At 42.1% G+C, this 23,282-nt stretch overlaps 1 protein-coding gene across 5 annotated transcripts in view; it reads left to right on the forward strand.

Annotated features, from left to right (window-relative positions):
• TRPM3 (transient receptor potential cation channel subfamily M member 3) overlaps positions 1–23,282 on the forward strand; it is a 997,482-nt gene that overhangs the window by 888,576 nt on the left and 85,624 nt on the right. For all 5 annotated transcript variants that reach the window (XM_056118728.1, XM_056118724.1, XM_056118725.1 and 2 more), the window contains 3 exons: positions 5,805–5,933; positions 14,934–15,185; positions 21,489–21,663. In XM_056118728.1, coding sequence (XP_055974703.1) covers positions 5,805–5,933; positions 14,934–15,185; positions 21,489–21,663 — 556 coding nt within the window. The remainder of the gene's footprint in view (positions 1–5,804; positions 5,934–14,933; positions 15,186–21,488; positions 21,664–23,282) is intronic.

Here is a 23,282-nt window from a genome sequence, read left to right on the forward strand (position 1 = left end):
AAAGCAAACAACTAGGCAGGCAAAATTCATACCTATTTATAGAGATGATGTAATTCTATATTCTTACTACGTTGCAGAAAACAACTGAGTGGTGACATGCAGGTACTTTGGAGTCAGACAGCCTGCGTAGGAAGGCTGTCTGAGTCTCCTAGTATCATTGTGCGACCATAAGCAAGTTACTTTAACACTGTGTCCCCACTTTCCTTAAGAATAGTACTTACTTGTAGTGTTTAATAAAGATCAAATGTGTTAAAATATGTAAAGCACTTTGAACAGTGCCTGGAGCATCGAGGCATAATACAACTACAATGCTGCTGCTATTCCTAGACTGGCAGTTTGACACAGCAATACTCAGTGTTTCATCCACCCCTCCACTCAACCACATTGTAACATCGTTTATCAAACACCTACTATGAGACACTCTTAGGTGCTAAATTTTATTCAGATGCTATTTTCCATGTGCTTTCCAACCAGGTCTGTACTTTCTCTTACAGTATAATTCCCCGATTGTTTCAACCTGGCGCAGAGCTTGAAAACTGTAACCCAGAGGCCAGATCCAGTCGACTGCTGATTATTTGTGGCCTAGGAACAAAGAATGGTCCTTGTTTCTAGGGTTGAAATAAAATTTTAAAATACCTTAGGACAGATGGAAATGATAAGAAATTCTCATTTCAGTGCCCACAAATAGTCTGATTGGATCACAGCCAGAGTTATTTGTATGCCAGTAATCTGATTGCTTTTTGTGCTCTAACCTTAGAGATGCTTAGTTGCACTAAAGACTATCTGGCCTCAGGGCTTTTAAGAATTAACTGGCTGGAGCCAGAGAAATAACTCAGTAGACTGAGTGCATGCTTTGCATATGGGAGGCATGGGTTTGATCCCCGTAACCGCATGGTGTCCTGAGCATCACTGGGGGTACCACCTATATTCTGCTAGGCATTGCCTCCAAACAAACAAACCATATTCCACTGGATTCTACTCCCAGATTTTGATTGTCATTGCTCTGGGTCATTATGATGTTTCTATGATTCTAGTTGGCTATAATGAGTAGTCCTGGTAAAGAGCCACTGTCCCGTTGGCAAGACAATGCAGGGATTCTGGAGCTTACCCTGCATGCAGCTAATGCTGGCTCGATCCCAGAAACTACATGTGATCCTCTGAGCACCACAAGAAGTGAATCCTGAGCAGAGCCAGCAGCTGAGCCTAAGCACTGCTGAGTGTGGCCCCAAACCCAATAATTAAAAAAGTAGGTAAAAAAATCCATAAACAGAAAAAATAAAGAACCATTGCTCCAGATAATGAGGGTGACTTTTAGAACAGTTTTTAAAAAAAAAAAACATATCCATGTTGATAAGGGTTTTGTTCAAAATTCAAATTCCCTAACCCTTCAAAAACTCACTAAATCAAACCTTCAAAAAGGAATTTGAGGGTTCTGAGTTTACCAAACTTCCCAGTTTACCAAACTTTCTGGTGTGCTTGGCTTGTATCACATGTGGGAGGCCGCCATGGTGCCTGTAGGAAGAGTGGAGTCTGTGTGTCCGGCTCCTTTTTCCATGGCTGCCTGAGTCAGCCACACCAGCCGAGACTGTATGCCTCAGTCATGTTCCATTATGTTCATACATAGAATTCAGAAAATCATATTTATGTACTGACACAGTCCAGCCTCAAGAAAGTGAATGAAGAGGAAGACATTTCCTAATATTTTTAAATCCTCCAATATTTGACAAGAAGACTTGGTCTTAGATTAGCAGTTTCAGTTACTGTCATTCATTTCTTCATAAGAGTACTTCCCAGAAGCTCAGATAGAGAAGGGAACACCAAGTAAAGGGCGTTGGGAGGATTCTCCCAGGATGGGAGAAGCATGCTTAAAGTAGACAATAGACCAAACATGATTGTCACCCATTGCCTCTTTTGCAAACCACAACACCCAATAAGAGAGAGAGAACAAGAGGGAATGCCCTGCCACAGAGGCAGGGTGGGATGGGGGGGATGGGGGGGTGGGAGGGATACTGGGATTTGTGGTGGTGGGAAATGGGCACTGGTGGAGGGATGGATATTTGATCATTGTATAATTGAAACCCAAGCACAAAAAATTGTAAGTCTACAACTGTACCTCATGATGTCTCACTAATAAAAATTTTTTTAAAAAGTACTTCCCAGAGCCAGAAAGATATCACAGTGAGTATGGCACGTGCATTTCACACAGTAAACCCAGGCTCGATCCCTAGTACCCCATATTGTCTATAAGTCCCACTAAGAGTGAACCCTGAGCACAGAGTCAGGACAAAGCCCTGAGCATCACTGGGTGTGGCAAAACAAAAACAAAAACATAAGAGTATTCCCCACCCTGATTTCTTATAAACTTAGTGCCGTCTCTTAGCAAGTTTCCTGGGGAGCAGGTTAGGTTCCTTCTGTTCCAAAAAGAAAGCAGGCAGAAATCCAACTGGCTCCCACAACCAGTTGTGATGAGAATCCATTTCAAGTACCCAGTTGGAGAAGATGCCAATTGGAGGCATGAAGTGCACTCTGGGCCTCTCCAGCAAGACAGACTCCTTCCTGGTAACATCCCCACCCCCGTTCGCTCTCCAGGGACAGCAAAAAAAGGCCTGGGAAGAAGTGAGGAATGGTGAAGTCTCACCAGGAATCCATGGGACACCATAGCAGCTTTGCACTGCATTTTCTAAGTGCAGGAATTAGGCATCTTGATTAACAGGAATTATCTTTCAAATATACATAAGCACATAAAATATAAATTTTCAAGGGAGTCCCACTCATACTAGAATATCTTTGTTGTTGGGGCTGGAGTGATAGCACAGCAGGTCAGGCGTTTGCCTTGCACATGGCCTGACCCGGGTTCAATCCCAGCATCCCATATGGAATTACCCCGAGCATGGCCAGGAGTAATTCCTGAGTGCATGAACCAGGAGTAACCCCTGTGCATTGCTGGGTGTGACCTCCCCCCCCCCAAAAAAAAAGAATATCTTTGTTGTTTTTGTTTTTTGTGCTACACCCAAAATTTCTTAAAATTATGTTTGTATTCAGAACCTTGATATACTACACAGAACTTGTTCAAGTTCATGCATACAAACACACACTATTAAAACACCCCATAGAAAGTCTTTTAAGGCCCCATAAATGTTGTTGGGTTCTTAGAACTCAACTTGCTTCAAAGACAGCAGTTCATCCTCTGTGTGCCATTGAAATATGGTTAAAACTCCATTTTCAGAAGTCCGCGTATTGTTAATTGTCCACAAACATAATTATAGCCTGATTTTGGAAAGACAGGGTTACTTTAGAGTCTACTGTGATTTAATGAAGAAGTAGGAGCTAAAAATGATGAAAGGATCAGAGGTGTGAATGGTTAATAGGGGACCGAGAAGAAACAAGGAATAAGGTAAGAAGAATCAAGAGGAATAAAACTTATTCAAAAAACAATGAGTAATATCAGCCGCCACTCATTAGATGTTTATCAGAGGATAAATACATATTTTCCCTACACTACCTCCCCAAACTCAATAAAATCAAGTGTAATCATGCCAGTCACCACATGGAGGTGAGGTGATCTGTCCAGAATGGAATATCATGGAAGTCCAACCGGTGTTTTGAGTTTCACTGACTTCATTTCAGTATTCCTTCCACTGAACATTAATACATTCCCCCCAACAAATACACTAGAACTGTATTCAGAGCACAGAGAAAGTTAAATACTAAAATGCAGAGATTCTAGGATTGTGGGCCTGTACAGAAGAATTGTCACTGGACTGACAGGTGACAAGAGAATATTATGCCTTGTAGTAGTTTGCAATGAGTTGGGTAAAATAATAAAACTGGGCAGTCAACAAGATTCATTTCACCTAGAAGAAATGGAGTTTTCTTGAACAAACAGAAGGAAGCAAAGGAGAGAGGATTTTCAAGTCACAAAAAAGTTGGGGACCTATTTTAGAGACAAATTTTGTATTTTACAAAATCCATTACTCGTAGGGGCTGGCAAAAAAAAAAAGCCAGTGTACAATGATAAATAGAAGCCATGTGAACAAAATTATATTTTAAACAGCATCCTACACAGTCTGAAACAGAGCACACTCATGGAAGGTAGAGTTTCCACAGTCTGCTTGTGATTGTGAAGGTGGGGAGGGGAGGAATAGCAACCTGGGATCATGATCTGTCCAGAAAGGATAGTTCAAGAGCACATCTCTCAGCTGGAGAGAGAACCCTCCAGCATCAAAGTTGCCTGATTGTTTCCACACCTCATCATGATGCCATTGAACTCTGATGCATTACCATTCAAGAGATGAGCATTGTGTAACTGGAACACAAGCACGAAAGTTTGTATCTCGTGGTGTTTAATAAAAAAAAATTTTTTTAAAAAGATGAGGGAATCATGTGATTGTATCAGTAAGTGCATGAATGTAATTGGGGCTCAGAAAATATATTTGAGTCATATTCAGAATCTATTCATTTACCCCAAAAAAGTAAGAAATAAAAAGAAGAAAGATGGTGAACCATTTAGAGCAAGCAAATTTTCTCTAGCTCTGTGGAAGCTCCATTCTGTACCTTCTAGACACACTTTATCCACGTTTGCAGCTCTCTCCACTTCAGATCCCCCCAAACCTTCAGAGTCTCAACCCTTTGGCCTCCATCACATCCTGTTCTTTGCCCAATGGCTTGGAAGAGTGCAGAAGACTGGAACCAACTCAATCATAGTTCCTAAACTGCCTCAATCATCTTATTCAACCTGAACACTCTTCTAGAGAGAATTTAAACACACACACACACACACACACACACACACACACACTCGTACATATGTCATTATCCCTAAGATGGATCCTTTCCCAGGAGCTTCTGAGACCTTTAAGTAAACCCTCTCCAATTCCCCTGCATGTCACTCCTGGGAACATTACTGGATCTTCAGGTGACAGTTATCAAGTCCAAGAAGTTCTCCTGCAAGCTATCCACTCCACTTCCATCCAAGTTCCCACGAGCCCTCTGAGAATGACACATCACTCCAAGTCACAGCAGGCCACACATACTCACACTTTTCTATAGACTGCTTGGTTTCTCTTACTCTGTTTCAAAGAAGCAGAAACCAGGAGGCAGTATGACAACTTGCACAGGGCAGGAAAATGGTGCAATGGGAAATGGGTAAAGCCCTCCCACGAATTAAGAATACTAAACATATTGAGGCAGGAGAGAAAAAAGGAAAAAACAAAACATTAACTCAAAAGGAAATGAAAGTCCAAGTTATCTTCATGTCACTATGAACAATTTGCAGTTACAGTGTTTCCCAGAGCTGATCTTGCCATTGAACATTTAATCTTCTGGGCATACGTTAGGCAAAAACCCATTGTCCTGGCTTCATTCAAGAAGCTTGTGCAATGGCAGCCCCTCAGAGAAAAGATTGCTATTTAGCCAGAAAGATTTTTTTAAGTAAATAATTGCTTTAAATGCCAAACACAGTAACAACAAGTCTCACAATGGAGACATTACTGGGCCCACTGGAGCAAATCAATGAACAAAGGGAGGACAGTGCTACAGTGCTATAATTGCTTTAAGATACGTCGCAGCCTTGGCACAAAGTTCTGACCCAGAAACATATGTAAGGGTCAAAGGAAACTTCGTTGTAAAGTACGTCCAACGTTGCCCTCTTTTCTGGTTCATTTGATAGCTTAGAGCTTTTAGTTCATTTCACCATGAATTCCTCATCCTTGCTGACCATGCTCTCTCGGTTTTGTGTGGTGGCCTTCCCAAGGGCAGGGATCTGGGTGTCCGCAACTGGAGCTCTGTCTTGTGTTTCCTTACAGCTGGCTTACATCGGATACCTGATGCTGTTCAACTATATCGTGTTAGTGAAGATGGAGCGCTGGCCATCCACCCAGGAATGGATCGTCATTTCCTATATCTTCACCCTGGGAATAGAGAAGATGAGAGAGGTAAACCACTTCTCCTGAAAGTGCGCAGAGGAGAAAAACGGTGTTCAAGAGGGTCTGTGGACAGGAGGAAGTGGGAGGCCAAATAAAGCCAGGCACTGTTTTGACAGTGCTGCCTCCAAATTCCCGAACTGATCTTGAAGACTCCTTTCCCTCCCCAAACCTCTACTTGTCTTCTCTTTTTAAACAGCCGTCTTTGAATTTTTTTTTTTTTTTTTTGCTTTTTGGGTCACACCCGGAGATGCACAGGAGTTACTCCTGGTTCATGCATTAGTAATTCCTGGTTCAGGAATTACTCCTGGCGGTGCTCGGGGGACCATATGGGATGCTGGGAATCGAACCTGGGTTGGCTGCGTGCAAGGCAAATGCCCTACCCGCTGTGCTATCGCTCCAGCCCCTTTGAATTTTTTTTTATTTTAATTTTTTATTTTCGGGCCACATCTGGCTGTGCTCAGGGATCACTCCTGGTGGGACTCAGGGAACCACAATATGGTTAACTGGGGTTGGAACCCGGGTCGGCTGTGTATAAGGCAAGTGTCTTGTACTATTCCCTATCACTCCATTCCCCCTTTTCCCGTTTTTGAGGCATTTCAGTCAGAGGGTTTCCCTGATGCTGAGAATTTCATCCATTTTCTTCTAACAGCTTTGCAGTTGTGTCTTCCACTAAATACAGTTCTCCCCCGCCCCCCCCCCCCCCACCCCGTTTGTCCCTATAAACACATCCTCGACATTGTTCAAGTTTTGGAGTCTTTTTTTTGGGGGGGGGTGGTCACACCCGGCATTGCACAGGGGTTACTCCTGGTTCATGCACTCAGGAATCACTCCTGGCGGTGCTCAGGGGTCCATATGGGATGCTGGGATTCGAACCCGGGTCGACCGCGTGCAAGGCAAACGCCCTACCCGCTGTGCTATTGCTCCAGCCCCTTTTGGAGTCTTTTTTAAAAACCTTTTCATTCGTTAACTCCCATGGTAACCCCTCATTCTGAGTTCTTTTGCACGCGGTCCACCCACACCTGCAGTTCACAGGGTGCTTTTCTGCAGCTCCGGGAAGAACAGAATAAGGCTTTTTTCATGCAACGCTGTGCCTCTGCTTTATTTCTGCTTAACCGTTTGCATGCATGCGTTCCAGCACCAAGGTGAATCTAGCTCTTTTTTTTTCCCATCCATTGGGGCAGAGGATATATGATGCCCTGATTTCTCAGTCCACTCCTCTTGCCTAAAGGAAGTCTATAGCTACTGCCGCCACCCAGGAGGCTTCTGAAGGCAAAGCAAGGCGTTAGGCTGAATGTGGCACGACTGTCCAGCAGGGGGCTCTGCAGCCCTGCTCCTGCGCTGGGCACTCGCCTTTTCTGGAGGCTAATGCCAGGAGGCAGGTCTGCCCGCTGACTCCAGGGGCCTTCCCCTACTCCTGCTTGCCTTTCGGGAAAGAAGGGTCTCTTTCTAAGGCACTGCCCTCCCAAGCACTCTGGAAGGATCCTAGTTCTCGTTAGGGAGTTGAGGTTAGGTAGGGGTGGAGGAGGTTTAATAGTTTGGATCTGTAGGAAAAGGATTGTTTTTTTTTTTTTAATCTGCAAATGCACGGTGCTGTCTTATCATGAAAACAAGTCCTTAAATCTTGGTGGAAAATGGGCACTGGTGGAGGGATGGGTATTTGATCATTGTATAATTGAACCCCAAGCACAAAAGTTTGTAAGTCTACAACTGTACCTCATGGTGTTTCACTAATAAAAATTAAAAAAAAAAAAATCTTGAGGTCCAGAGAGGAAAACTGAGAGTCAGTTACAGGCAGTCAATTGAGAGGTAAGTAGGTGAAATGCTGATAGAAAAACAAACAGGGGCTGGAGCAGTAGCACAGCGGGTAGGGCGTTTGCCTTGCACGAAGCCGACACGGGTTCAATTCCCAGCATCCCATATGTTCCCCCGAGCACCGCCAGAAGTAATTCCCGAGTGCATGAGCCAGGAGTAACCCCTGTGCATTGCAGGATGTGACCCGAAAGGCAAAGAGAAAAACAAACAGGTGGGTGGATGGATGGATGATAAAGAGGTAGACAGATGGATAAATAGATAAGTAGAGCAGCTCTTCTCAAGTTTTTTTGTTTAAATTTTGTTGTTGGGGGTGGGGGTTGGGCCATGGGCCACACCTGACAGTGCTCAGAGCTTACTCCTGGTTCTGTGCTCAGGGATCACTCCTGGAAGTGCTTATGTACTATAGGGAGTGCTGGGGATCGAACCCAGGCTGCATGCAAGGCATCATGATTTGCTTTTTTTAAAAAAAAATAAAAATTAGAAACAAAACTGCTTGGGGATATTTAAATTCTAACTGGGAAAGCTCCACCCTGAGAATCTAGAGAGGGCTCATGTGTCCCATTTAGGCATGGGTTATTATTTATTTATTTATTTTTAATGAATACCTGACTTGCTCTTTTTTTTTAACTGGCTGTCTACATTTAGCTCTCCCGGTTCAGAGGGACATCTGCTTCCTGACCAGTATGTGGATTTCCTTTTGGTGGAGGGGGGAAAAAAAAAAAAAACACCAGAAATGTGTTTGTGGTGAGACCTGAGGCCTGCTCAGGGCCCCAAGGCTGTGAAGGGCAATTTGCTCCCCGGGATTTAACGCCCAAACGCATATTCCTCACCCATGATAAGCAGAAAAGGGCAAGACTTCAGCAGGGCGCTTGGACTCCCTCCAGGGACTCGCCTGGAAGAAGACAGGGAGCAGTCTGTACTCGGTGGACTGTTCTGGAAGAGGCTGCCAAGAGGGCCGGCTGCCAGCAACCTCAAGGCCCACAGATCCATTTCTCCTGAGGCTGCACAAAATAGCAGGGGGCGGGTCTTGGGAGCCTGGGGTCAGCTGGGGGTCAATCTGAGAGTCTTTCCTGCTTCTGAGGAAGCTGCCTGGAGGGAGGGAGGAGCTGACCACTTAGCATCTGAATGTTTCCTCCTCCCCCACCCCTCAAATAGCCCCTGGCAGTGCCCTCACTGGGGTGTCCTGAATCCATTCAAGAGATGGTCTGCCACCCAGGCCCCGCCCCCACCCCCCAGGCCCTCTGCCGAGCAGACTTTGGCCTTCTGAAACCTCTCACGTAGATACCCTGATATGTGACCCCCAAGATGCAGACCTGGTGATTTCAGTGCTTAAGCCTGTTGTAGTGCTGGGACCCACTGGAGCTAGACTCTGAGATCCTAGAGCTTGGGTGTCTTGCCATGCTCAGGATTGAGCTCAGGGCCTTGTGATTAAGAATTTTGAGTTCTAGGGGCTGGAATGATAGCACAGCGGGTAGGGTGTTTGCGTTGCATGCGGCCAACATGGGTTCGATTCCCAGCATCCCAGATGGTCCCCCGAGCACCGCCAGAAGTAATTCCTGAGTGAAGAGCCAGGAGTAACCCCTGTGCGTCGCCGGGTGTGACCCCCCCCCCCAAAAAAAGAATTTTAAGTTCTATTCCCTAGCTCTATAAAAATCACTTTTGTTATTTCTGTTCTGGGGGCTATGCTCAGGGTTTACTCCTGACTCTGTGCTGAGGGGACCCTATGAGATACTGTGGAAAAGCTGGTTAGCACATGCAAGGCAAATGTCCTACTTGTTGTATGTCTCTGACCCAACCATCACTTTTACATAAACTTAGAAACCAAAAACTTCGTGTGACTCATTTTATTGAGATACTCACTCTTGTGGTGGTTTAGAGCTATCTCTGAGGCATGACAGTAGTGAAAGTACTTTTGTGAAAACTCAACCATTTAAAGACAAGAAACAATTGGGGGACAGGGATGTGGTTCAAATGATAGAGCATGGACAGGTGAAGCCCAAGTCCCCTGCACTACATGGCACCTGCCCACAGCACCATGAGGTAAGCCATTACAATTATAAAATAAAGAATTTTTGAAGAAAAAATTAAAATACCTCGGGGCCAGAGTGATAGTACAGAGGGCAGGGCATTTGCCTTGCATGCAGCCGACTCCAGTTTGATCCCTGGTATCCCATATGGTCCCCCAAGCACCTCCAGGAGTAATTCCTGAGTGCAGAGCCAGGAGTAACCCCTGAGCATTGCTGGGTGTGACCCAAAAAGCAGAAAAGCAAAAAAAAAAAAGAGAAAAATTTAAATACCAAGAAGGTCAGGAGTTAGGTAGGAGTGAAAATTTATGTCAGCTGCGTGCAAAAACACAAACAAAAGCAAACCCCAACCACCATTAAGCACAATAAAACAGGACATGCCTATTTGAAAAACGCGGGGCTGGAGCCATACTGTGTTTACCTTGCACACTGCTGACCCTGGTTTCAATCCTCAATATCCCATATGGTCCCCCAAGCAACGCCAAGAGTGATCTCTGAGGATAGAGACAGGTGTAAATCCTGAACATTGCTAAGTGTAACCCCACACGCTCCAAAAAAAGAGTAGAATGGGCCCCTATGTTGAACAGTTTTAGGAAAGTGTGGACAAAGGACTGTGAGGACTAAGGCATTCCTCACCCACATGCCACACATACTGATACTTGCCCGTTGAATGGGGATTGGACGCGAGGATTATCTGGGGCAGAACACCAGCAGTGCAAGAATTTCTACTGCAAGAATTCTTCCTCAGTCTGATCTCTGGGACAACCTGAGAGCTTGTTGAAAGTAGAAATCCCCAAGACCCATGCAAGGCACAGTGGAGCAGAAACTGCAGAATTGATCTGGCCCTCGGGTCTTCAGCAGTCCTTCAGGGGGTTCATAAATAAAATCAAGTTCTAGGAACCTTGAGCTAGGCCCCAGGACTGAGACACTACAAGAGATAAAGAAAGAGACCATCTCAGGCCAAGATTATAACCACTACAGGGACAGGTTCAAGGAAACAGCTGCAGATTCAAGCTGTTGCAGATCTTTTCTCTTCTCTCCTTTGAGAGATCCTGAGTCAAGAAAGGGATGGGTCAAGGCTCGCTAGAAGAGGAGGAGATCTTGGGAGTAAACACAATGATTCATGAAGTTATTCTTGCTGTATAACCTTAGGAGGATGACTTTCTACCATCCAGGGAAAGTTGCAGAACAGGACGGGGGTGGGAGCGACACCCTCTATTCAGCTGGGCACTTTATAGAGTTATGTGGGAGCAGAAAGGTAAGTTGGGGTTCTACCCAACAGTTAAAATAGATAAGAACTAGAAAATTACACTGAGGCCTCGATGCAAGTTACTCAACAATCTTGGTTGTCTACTGTGTAACAGGCCCTCAGAGCTTACAGTCTAGTGGAGAAAGACGAATCGAGAGGTAGATAGACATGAGTAGTTGGTGGATAATTAGCTAGATAACAGATAAATATGGAAAGATAAATACTTATGCTTCATATGAAAGCATAAGAAGTTGGCTTCTTATAATGACAAGTTTTTAAAACATAGTAGCTGGAGGGACAGCATAGTGGGTAGGGCATTTGCCATGCAAACGGCCAACATGGCCAACCCGAGTTTGATTCCTCCGCCCCTCTCGGAGAGCCCAACAAGCTACCTAGAGTATCTCGCCCACATGGCAAAACCTGGCAAACTACCCATGACATATTCGATATGCCAAACACAGTAGCAATTGTCACAATGGAGACGTTACTGGGCCCGCTCGGGCAAATCAATGAACAAGGGAAGGACAGTGACAGTGACAGTGACAGTGACAGTACAAGGGGACGCGCACTTGACTTGCACACAGCTGACTCCAGTTTGATTCTCAGGACAGCATATGGTTCCCCAAGCACTGCCAGGAATGATCCCTGAGCACACAGCCAGGAATAATCCTTGTGTATAGCAAGGTGTGACCCCCAAACCCGAACAAATAAATTAAAAGGTACACAAATAGGGTCATATATGAGGGAGTTTTGGGAGTATGTGGAAAACTGCAACTAGGTCATTCAGAGATATTCTTCCTATGACAGGAAAATTGAGCAGGAACTTTGAGATGAGGAAGGAAGAAATACAGAACTCTGGGAGGAGAAAGTATCTATCAAAAGAAGCAACTACGAAAGTGGTGAACATAAAATGGACTTATTAAGCTTAAGTACAGATTCCCTATGGCTACTGGGAAGGTGGTAAGGAGAATATAGTAGGCCAGAAGATGAGACCCCAATAATGACTTTGGCTCTTTTTCTACTAGTCCCCGTCCCGGTCCTCCTGTTGTTCATCGATTTGCTCGAGCGGGCCCAGTAATGTCTCCATCATGAGACTTGTTGTTACTGTGTTTGGCATATTGAATACATCACGGGTAGCTTGCCAGGCTCTGCCGTGCGGGCGAGATACTCTCGGTAGCTTGCCGGGCTCTCTGAGAGGGGCGGAGGAATAGAACTCTGTGTAAACTCACACAACTTGGGGCACGGCACCCACACGGCGGCGGCTCTATCTCTCCCGCCACCCGCGTTCGGTAGTCTCACCCTTCTACCACCCCGGAGAGGTCGATGGCGATGGTCAGGCGGAGGAAGGAACGAGGGCCAGGCTGGTAGGCATTAGTCGTAGTTTATTCTGATCCTCTCCTCATCTGTCTCTCTATCTCTGCCCCCATTCTTCCTCCCCCAGCTACTTCATTCTCCTTCTCCATTCCCCTTCATCCTCCTTCTCTGGAGTCTGGGCTCTGATCCTCTCTGAACTCTCTTCTTCCTTCTGCTCTTCTGCCCCAGCCCGCTCCTACAGTATAGTTAAATTCTCTCTCAGTCAGGAATTGGGGAAAACAATTACATAGGTGCGGTCACAATCAATAGGGGTGGAGATCAACAGGGGTAGAAATCTTAGCCTCAGGGAAGACCGCTCCTAGGACAGATCCTTCCTTAGCAGGAGGACCCACCCTAGAGCAGAATTCCATGGGCGTGCCTCTCCTCTCCTTGACCGACAAGCGTACAAGAATATAATATAAATCATTTTGTATGGATACAGTAAGAAATATCTTAAACTTATAGAATTGCTCTCCTAGGGCCATCTTGATCTCAGACTACGGTGCTCAGGCCAGATAGTCTTTCCCACCCCTAGCAGGATCCTAGTCTTGTCGTTACCTTGGATCATGACAGCATTTGTCCATGATCAAACTCTTAACTTATAGTTAAGAATCGTGGCACTTTGGCCTGGCCCATTTCACTGCCAGGGTAGCTCACTGCTTGCCCTGGGTCCATTCAGTCCCTCGTCGGGACCCTGCTTTTGGGGTGTTAGGAACTAAGGGCAACTGAGGCTTAAGTCGAGAAAGATGATGCCCGGGAGTGAATAATATTCAAGGCCAATCAAATCCTAAATTACAAAGCATAATGTTAACGGTCTTTCTGTATCTATACAAAAAGGATATTACTTTAAAGTAAACTGTTCGTAAGGCATAAGGAGAGGAGAAAGGCAATATTTCACTCATACATATAAAATCATAGATTTCTGGGAAACTGATCTTACAAACTAACAAAGTCTGATTAAGGGGAAAGCTGATTAACTGGGTGGGAGAGCATAGGGAAGATTGTTTACAGATAAACACAATGGAAGTGGAAGTGCTTCAGGAGCACTGAGGTGGGTGTAACCAGATAAAACCTAAGCTTCTTGAAGGACAAAGCAATGTTACCCAACAGAACTCGAGTTGGCCATGTTGGCTGCGTGCAAGGCAAATGCCCTACCGCTGTGCTATGGCTCCAGCCTAGTAGTGGAGCTATTAGAAGGTATAAGGCAATGATCATAATTGGACGTTTAAGAAATGGTTCTTCTTCACTTATATCTCAAGTATCTCTTTTCTTATACTGAAGTATAATTCATCTTCAATATGAAGGTAAGGAAGTAAGCAACTCCTCTGGAGTAAAGCTTGATGAACTGTCTCATACACATACAACTGAGTCACCACCGCCCCGATTTTAATTTTTTTTGTTTTCAGTTTTAAAAATATTATTAAAACATAGCTTCAACACTAGAAGGGCTATCCTCAGAACCTGGACATAAAATATTTATAAAAAGTATACTGTCCACTGTAGGGCGGGAGCCATAGCACAGCAGGTAGGGCATTTGCCTTGCACGCAGCCAACATGGCTGACCCGAGTTCGATTCCTCCGCCCCTCTCGGAGAGCCCGGCAAGCTGCCGAGAGTATCTCGCCCGCACGGCAGAGCCTGGCAAGCTACCCGTGATGTATTTGATATGCCAAACACAGGAACAACAAAGTCTCCAATGGAGACATTACTGGGCCCACTTGAGCAAATCGATGAACAACGGGAGGACAGTGAGGACATGCCCACTGTAAAATATATCATTTCTAAGGAACTGTTCTATCTTTACAGACGCAAAAGCCCCTACAGAGACAATGCTCTGACTTCCTCGTGCTACCCATCATCCCCACAGCATCTATGTATTTTACCCTCATGCCATGCCTGCTTTTGAAACATTCTCTACACCTTCTGCCTTAAGTCCACACTGTCCACTCACAGGGTCCAGTGCATAGAGCTCAGGTTTTAGAAGACCATTAGGTGGGATGCTCAGAAAATACATTGGAGTGCAGAGGATCAATGCAGGGGGGCCCGCTGGAGGGTTGTTGCAATCACCAGTTAGAGAGAGATGTGGTGGGGGCCGAGAATAGAGTGGCAGCAGTGGAGGTGGTGAGAAGTGGTTGGATTGGGTTGTATTTAGAAATGGAGGTGATAGGACATGTTGATGCAGAGTGTGTGGGTGTGAACAAGAATGAAGGAGGTCTTCTAAATCTTCTACTGGCCTGAGTTACTCGCTATGGCGATGCTGTTTCCTGAGATGGAAAAGGATTTTAAAGACTTCTAGCATATTAGGAATCAATAATTTTATGTAAGGAAATGCTAATTAGTGCCTTCGAATTATAAGGCAATCCAAGAATTAAATTTACTGCTTGTGTCTGCCTCTGAAATCGTTGCATCTGAATAACCCTGGATTAGGCTCAGTTGATTATTTGGAAATATTCAGAAAGACACAATGCAATGAAACAAACTAACAATGTCTACCAACCCATCAAGAACTTCCCAATAGGACTAAAATGTAGACTAATGTTAAGCCTAAACCCACTCTCCTTCCTGCCTTCCAGATCCTGATGTCAGAGCCAGGAAAGCTGCTGCAGAAAGTGAAGGTGTGGCTACAAGAGTACTGGAATGTCACAGACCTTATAGCCATCCTACTCTTCTCTGTTGGAATGATCCTTCGTCTCCAAGACCAGCCCTTCAGGAGTGATGGCAGGGTCATCTATTGTGTGAACATCATTTATTGGTACATCCGCCTATTAGACATCTTCGGCGTGAACAAATATTTGGGCCCATATGTAATGATGATTGGGAAAATGGTAAGCAGAGTCCTCCAAGCCCACATTAAAAATTCTCAAGGGAACAGTTCTTAGAATAGGAAGAAGGAACTACTTTGATTGAAACTGCCTTCAATATCTAATTCAATGGTCCTGGGAGTGTTTTATTTTTAAATCCTTTTGAGTATTCATAAATTTAATTACGTCTAATTCATAATTGAAGAATTGGCTATCCATTACCACCAATTCGCTTTCTGGTATATACATTCTATAAGATTGAAAATGAGAGAAACAGAGAAGTATTTACAGATGGTGTGCACACGCTGTGATGTGCGATGTGTGAAGTATAGCAGGAACATAGAAGACCACGTTCACCAGGGAAGATTTTGAAGGAGTGAGTTTCCACTTCACATTGTTTTCTATAAGAACATTTTTCTATAAAAAAAAAGTAAGATTTTTTTTTATTGAGGCACCATGCTTTGCAAAGTTATTTTCAGCATAAAATGTTCCAACGCTAATCCCTTCACCAGTGTCTACTTCCTTCCACCAATGTCCCCAGTTTTCCACCCACCCACCAGCCTGCCTCTATGGTAGATGTTTTTGGTTTTGCTTTTAGGCACTGTCATTTACAATACTATAACTAATAGGGTTTCATGCATGACACTCTACCTTCTCCTAGCACCGTCTTCTGCTTCACCATTGTTTTAATGTTCCTCCTCCGAGCTCTATTACCCCTGGCCCCATAGTAAGTTTCCTTTTGAGGACCCACTCAAGTTCTCAGCTTTGATTGCCTTTAGACATTTGCTATTTCCCGAGTATGTTTCTTTATATCTGGGGTGTTTCTAAATGAAATTTTTTTCCAATGCCTTTTCCCACACAGAAGGAAGGAAAACATTGATTTGAGCTCTGATTTGAATTAGGTTGAGCTTGAGTTGGACATTAAATTTTTTCAGTATGTCATGTTTTGTTACATTATTGGAAAATGTTCTTTGTTAAGAACTAGGTTCCAGAATTATGCTCTTACCTATCTGATTCTTTTAAAAAAGAATGGCATGTGGGAAACTAGTTTTCATAAGTAGAAACATTTCTACATCCACATATGTGGATGTAAACTTGTTCTAACATTCCTCGACCATACATGAGTTTCTTAGATTTTCTCTGAAGACTGAATTCTGTCATCAGTGGGCAGCGTCAGTGTATACAGAAAAGTACATTTAAAAAGAATCTCCCTCTCCATACTTGAGGAAAAAAACAGAGAATGTTGCCGAGTAACTGGATGATATTTACATTATTCCAGAAATATTCAGAAAGACACAATGCAATGAAACAAACTAACAATGTCTACCAACCCATCAAGAACTTCCCAATAGGACTAAAATGTAGACTAATGTTAAGCCTAAACCCACTCTCCTTCCTGCCTTCCAGATCCTGATGTCAAAGGATCAGCTCTGATCAGTGGTTTACAGCTGTAAACCACTTTTCTAAACAGATCCCCTGCTATTTTACCTTTATAGTATATATGTGAAAAAGTCAAGTACATTCATATGACAAGCAACTGTTATTAAAAATCATTCTGTGAATACAGACCACTCCATTTTCATTGATAGAGCTAATGAAACCACAATTGGTCAATAAGAGGCCTTCTTTTAAATCATTCTCACTTCAGTTTTACTGCATACATCATCACTGCTGACCTTTTCCGTCAGCAAATCAATATTTATGATGATGATGACGATGACATGTGTAACTACTGAAATGAATGCTAAATAATCAATATTCTTCTTATAAAACACTTACAAACTCATGCACTGGAAGAAATAAGTTAAAACCAAAATCAAGGGATTATGAGAATTCAGGCTTTTACTTAGCCCTTTTGAGACTCAGTTTATTCATGTTTTAAGTAATAAAAAATGAAAATCTTGAAAGATAGTGTTGGTAACATGATATATGTGAATTAACCAAGTGACTGGCTTATAACAGTTAGTTGATAAGTTGCATATATATCCTCATGTTCATATTATGTTTGGTAAATTACAATGAAAAAACATTACAGTGTTAAAGATATTCCAGAACACCTACAGAATCCTATACCTTTTGTGTAAAGATTGGCATTTGTTGCTCGATCATGCTGCTTATTATATCATCTTTGTATGTAGTGATGAATTTGAGATTGTGGTGAAAAGTCCCATGTTTAAAAACAGTTTCAATCTAGAATCTTGTGGAAAAAATTTAGGAGAAAGAATCTATGGACCCTTCTCCAATTTATATATGAAAATGTATGGGCATATGAGTTTGCTGAATGGAGAGAACACATTCCCAGGAAAATCACAAATATAGCCTCAAGCGTATTCAATGTAAGTGAAGAACTATAATGTCTGCATAATTAAGCCAAGTTTTCTCAACCTTCACACAATCAATATTTTATACTAGATAATTACTTGTTCTGAGGAGCTGTAAACATTATATGATGTTTACATAATGAATGATAGGATGCAATATAGGGTGTACACAAATATACACACATATATACATATATTACAAAAAGAATCTGAGAGATAGTACAGATAGTAAAGTACTTCCTTGCCACATGAGTAACCCCAGTTAGTTTCCTGGAACTGTATATAGTCCCTAGATCACAGATAGGAGTAAGCCCTGAGTACAGGTGGGTATGACCCAAGAATAACAAAGGAAACCAATGTCACTTGTCTTCTGAGAGACAAAATTGTGTCCTGTTGAGAACAATTTCATTACCCAATACATAAGAGGCAAAATTGTGTTCTGTTTAGAACTATTTCATTACCCAATGCATAATCTGATCAGCTCTTTTTATCTGATAGATGATTGCCTTATTTTATTTTAATAAAAAGTATATGAAAAGAGCCAAACAAACCAAATGTATTACTTTAAAAATTTTAAATAGGTAGTCGCTAACTTTCATTTAGGTACTTGAAATAATTAAAGTCATACTAGATTTGAAAGTCAGACTATTTCAAAATCCACATCTATCATTTTAATGATGACATAATTATTTCACTTTTGACTGGAATGAAACTTTACTATAACGTGAACAAAAGAGATGTACTCCATTTCTCTACCTCCTATCTTATGAATGATTTCACTTATCACTCAAGAATAAGTAGAAAATGAGAATATTTAGGGGCTTAGTTCCTTTAATGAGACTCTTAGGATAATTAATTCAATAATCGAGTCACTGATCCAGAAGATAGATAAAATTTACTTAAAGAATTTATTAGTGAGTCAGATAGACTTCCAGGCTGGAAGCTTAACAAAATATGCCTGGATCTGAATGCATTAAAAAATAAAAAACCTTGGGAAGTTCCTATTCAGATTAATAAATCCCTAAATTTCCTCATAATTCACTGGGTCCTGTGGCTGTAGGGGACAACCAGATTCAAAGAGTTCCGTACATAATCATGATTGCTAAATTGGTTCTCTGAAGCCTGTGTTGTATAAGAAAGAGAGGAACCAAATGCCTCCCCTCATGAAAACCTACATATCCATTGAGATTCCAGTCAATCTGCAAGTTCAGGATCATACACAATCCTGATAGAATCCTGAATCTTCCTTCACATTCCCCTTCTAAATGGAATTCTCCAAGTTTAGTACTAAGCTCTAAATCCTGATAGAATCCTGAATCTTCCTTCACATTCCCCTTCTAAATGGAATTCTCTAAGTTTAGTACTTACATAATGCTGAACAATAATAACAGCTATGAACAGGCTTTTAATATCTTTATTTAGCCATTTAAGTCAACTGAGCCTGTGCAAGGGACAAAGACAGGGTTCAAACTTCAGATCAGTGTCTGACCACCTTCCAACTGTCATAATTATATATGAAATTTACAGAGAGCTAACTATGTTGAGTATTTAACATGATCTCATTTAATCCTTTCAAAATTAACACGCATTCTTATTACTCTTATATATACATTTTACCAATAAAAAAAGAACAAGAGTAAACAAACCAAAAAATCTAGTTATTTTTACTATCAGACAAAAATGAAAATTCAGGGGCTGGAGCAATAGCACAGCAGGTATAGCTTGCACTCGGTGGACCCGGGTTCGATCCCCAGCCTCCCATATGGTCCCCTGAGCACTGCCAGGAGTAATTCCTGAGTGCAGAGCCAGCACTGACCCCTGTACATTGCCAGGTGTGACTCAAAAAGAAAAAAAAAGAACAGAAAAGAAAAGAAAACTCAGGTAGTCTGACATCTGGGTATATGTGTTTAGTAACATAATATTTATTCTCCTCAATAGAACATATCACAGGGTGTTTACATAAAGGAGACAAAATCAGGTCTCTTACTAATGAAACCAATTAATAAGTTTAGATTTAAAGTCAGAGGTGATCAGCCCAAGTTCTCAGTAATAATTTTCTATGTCTACATGTCTTCACTCTACACTATTACATTTCAACATTTGGAAGGTAAGATTTGAAATAGAGTTGAGTTTTTTTGGAGAATGTTTCTCCTCATTGATTGTCTTGACCCTTTGGATATCGCAATCCTATCAAAATGAAAACAAGCCTGAAAAATTAAATTAAAACAGTGGCTGTATTTACTGGCTGAATTTTTTGGGGTCAAACTGGCTCCTGAATTTTATGGTTTGCTCTACCAACATCTTTAAATCATTATAAGTAAACAGGACAGGAAGAAGCCATTCATATTTTTCCATTGATAAAACTTTTTATAAATAAACGATGAAAGAATTTTACAAAATTAAGAGAGAGAAGATTCAAAAAATACAGATCCGTGTTTCCTATAAAACTGTTTCAACACTGCTGGCTTGCTCACTTTAAGAGAATTTTGAGGCCACTATATTGTGAAAGAAATAGCTAATAACTAATTAACTGGCATATTTTTTAAGTCAGCAAACAAATCAAATTTTGCAAATTCTGTTTTAGTTTCAAAATCAGACAATATTTGAAAGATGGACTTTGAAGTTGCCTTTCAGTTCATTGGCTTAAAATATATTGAGCCCCTGGTATCATAAAGCATATAGGAAGATTTTAATGGATTGGTTGGATCTGGGGTCAAACCTCAGAGTGTTCAGATATTTCAGGTTACTCAGTGCTCATGAACCACTCCCAGAAGTACTCAGGAGATCATATGGTTCTCTCTCTCTCTCTCTCTCTCTCTCTCTCTCTCTCTCTCTCCTTCTTTCTCTCTCATTTACTTCTATCAGTATCACTAGTGGTGTACAGCCTCAGATATTCTGAATTCACATCATTACAGAGTGAAAGGGCATTTTCCCCCCCAGCTTCAGGAAATTCAGAGAGAGGATTTTGGTTGACTGGCATGTCCTGTGTCACGTGCGTACTTCCTATCACTGTTGCCAACAGATGAGTACCATGATTAACCTAGCCTAGAAAAGTGGCCTATCTTTGTGGCCAAAATGGGTGGGAACGGTTTCTAAAAGAAGTAGGTAATGGGTTCTGGCCAGGCAAAATAGTAGTTACTACATCCTCCTCTATTTTTGGTGATAAAAGGAAAGTAATTTGGCATACGAGGAGCAGATCCCAGATAACATGTATCATCAGACCAAGCCAAAAACAAAGGCATAACATAACAGCGCACTTGAAAGCAGTTGAGAACTTCATAAACATGATAGGATGAAAATTCAACATTTCAGCAGCAGGCACAGGAATGATCTATTAAGCTTCTTAATTCTAATGCCAAAGAAAACACACCCTAGATAACTGATAAAATACACTACAAAATAGAGAAAGTAAGAGTAAGAAAGAAAGAGTAGTTCTCTGAGAGATTGGTTTGTGGTAGGACATATTGCAATAAGTGCAATAAGGCAAGGCCACAGGAATGAGAAGATACATAATGGATATTTGTTGTCCTGGCTTTATTTACAAATGGCTCTATGTTGGGACTTGCCAACTCATTATCCTTTCAGAAGTTGGGGATTTACGGTACTGCAGGAGTTTTTGAAATAGTTCAATTATCCCAATTTCAATTTTGCTAAGAAGAGAGAGGCCCAAGGAGAACATTTGTTTCCCCCAGGAGCAGAGAAAAATTACTGTAGAGACCCAAACTTCTGTGTTATGTGATATACTGTGCTTAACCTTGACTAATTCCCACACAGCAATGGAAATTTTAATGAGTTTTGAGTTACTGAGAAGTTTCTGAAGAGACTGATTTCAGTAGGCCAAGGATTCTCTTGCCTGGACGTTGCTCCCTGTCTAAGCGTTCCAATCTGTGATCCCCCAAGTAAACCTTCTTCAAAGATTCTCATTAAGGTCAGCCTTTATGGGGATACTCGATCATATGGGTTTATTTTCTCTCTCTCTCTCTGTCTCTGCTTTCCCACCTTCCAGATGATAGACATGATGTACTTTGTCATCATAATGTTGGTGGTGCTGATGAGTTTTGGGGTCGCCAGGCAAGCCATTCTCTTTCCCAATGAAGAACCATCATGGAAGTTGGCCAAGAACATCTTCTACATGCCCTATTGGATGATATATGGGGAAGTGTTTGCAGACCAGATAGACCGTAAGCAAGTTTATGATTCTCATACACCAAAGTCAGGTATTTAACTTCAATTGGGTCATGTCTTTTCCAAGTTCATTTGTTTGTTCTCAATAAATGGCTCAAGATAGAGGACTGATTTCTAGCTGGCTATCTTGAGGGGGGGAAAAACAATTACAGAATTACAGAAGGTGAATATATAATTTTAGTCCTCGGGTGTTTCTCCAGGTATGTCCTTTCTTTGACACAAATAGACATCTGGTGTGCCAAATTTGATTTAAGAAATGAACCATTTACGAAAGATCTAAATTCTCTGGGGATTCAAATTCTCAGGGCCATGTGTTGACTCTTTCAATATTAGGAATATATTATATCACAGTCCCCACCTCTCCCCCAGTCTTGAGCCTTTCAAAAGAAATTCCTTAGGTTTGACTTCAGAACAAATAAACAATTCTCGATTTCACCATCAGGCTTCAAGAGCGAGGGCAAACATCTGCATAGTGTTTTCCTTACACTGGAAACTATTCTCCTGCTCCTTTTCCCACTGTCTTAAATTATGTGCTATGTAGATGCAAAAAAAGAGCTAGTATTCATTGCCTGAAAGTATGGAAAATGCCTTAGGTTCTAAACGAGTTGCTCGCTGCTAATGCCAGAAAAAAAAATTATATCTATATCATGAAGTGATTCAGTGTGGGGAAAAATGCCAACAGGCCCCCTATGTTTCATGTCCTAATAGAGGCTGTTTCATGATAATAAACACTCCCCTTGTGTGGAGTTCGAAGACAATTGTATCCCAGGAGTCTGTTCCAGCATTTTATTTGGACCAAATGTCAGGACACACTAGGCATTAGAAATGATTGGGAAGAAAGCATCAGGAAAGAAGTATATTTCAGTGCGGAGGAGTTGAATCCTGGGAGCAGCTCTTTCTCATTTTCCCTGAGGAGTTTAGTTCTAGAAATATTATTCCTCCTAGATTGTTGAATTAACATTTTTTAAACATTTTTTGCTGACAGGACAACCCTCTGCACCTTGGACTGTGGACATGGATAAGGGTTACATAAACAGGTAGTAGCACTTAGTAAGAGTGGGCGCAGAGACTTCAGATAGTCAGCAACACGCCCCCAACACCCAACTCACAGTCTCAGCAAGTAGGACTGAGACCATTAATGTAAGGACAAATCGTGAGTCCTCCAGGTCTGTTAAAAGCATGTCTACACTGGCAATAAGAGACCAGCACATCATTTTCCCCCCAGAGTGGATTCTGAACAAATACTCTTTCCTTCTCAATGAGTTATCTGTGGTGAGAAGGCTTTTGGAATGCCTTCCAAGAACAGATATTCATTTCATGAGACTAAACAACTCACCAAAGAAGCCATCTTACCCCTGTTCCACCCCCCTCCACCCCACCCCCACTCCCTATTGGTTGTGATATCTTTGGTTGACAATGAACAGCTTTCATGCGAACAACTTTCCAGGGATTGGGGAAAACTCCTGAGGATCTTCCTTTCAAACAGTTCCTAAAGGGAAAAAGAACTTCAAAATACTCCAAGCGCACACCTATGATCATTCTCCTTAGAGATTTTCTGTTTTCCTCCCAAAGAAATGGTTTTCTACTTAACATTATTTTGCCTTGCTAGTTTTCC

The sequence above is a fragment of the Sorex fumeus genome, unplaced genomic scaffold, assembly GCF_029834395.1.
Source record: "Sorex fumeus unplaced genomic scaffold, SorFum_2.1 ptg000038l, whole genome shotgun sequence".
Taxonomy (NCBI): domain Eukaryota; kingdom Metazoa; phylum Chordata; class Mammalia; order Eulipotyphla; family Soricidae; genus Sorex; species Sorex fumeus.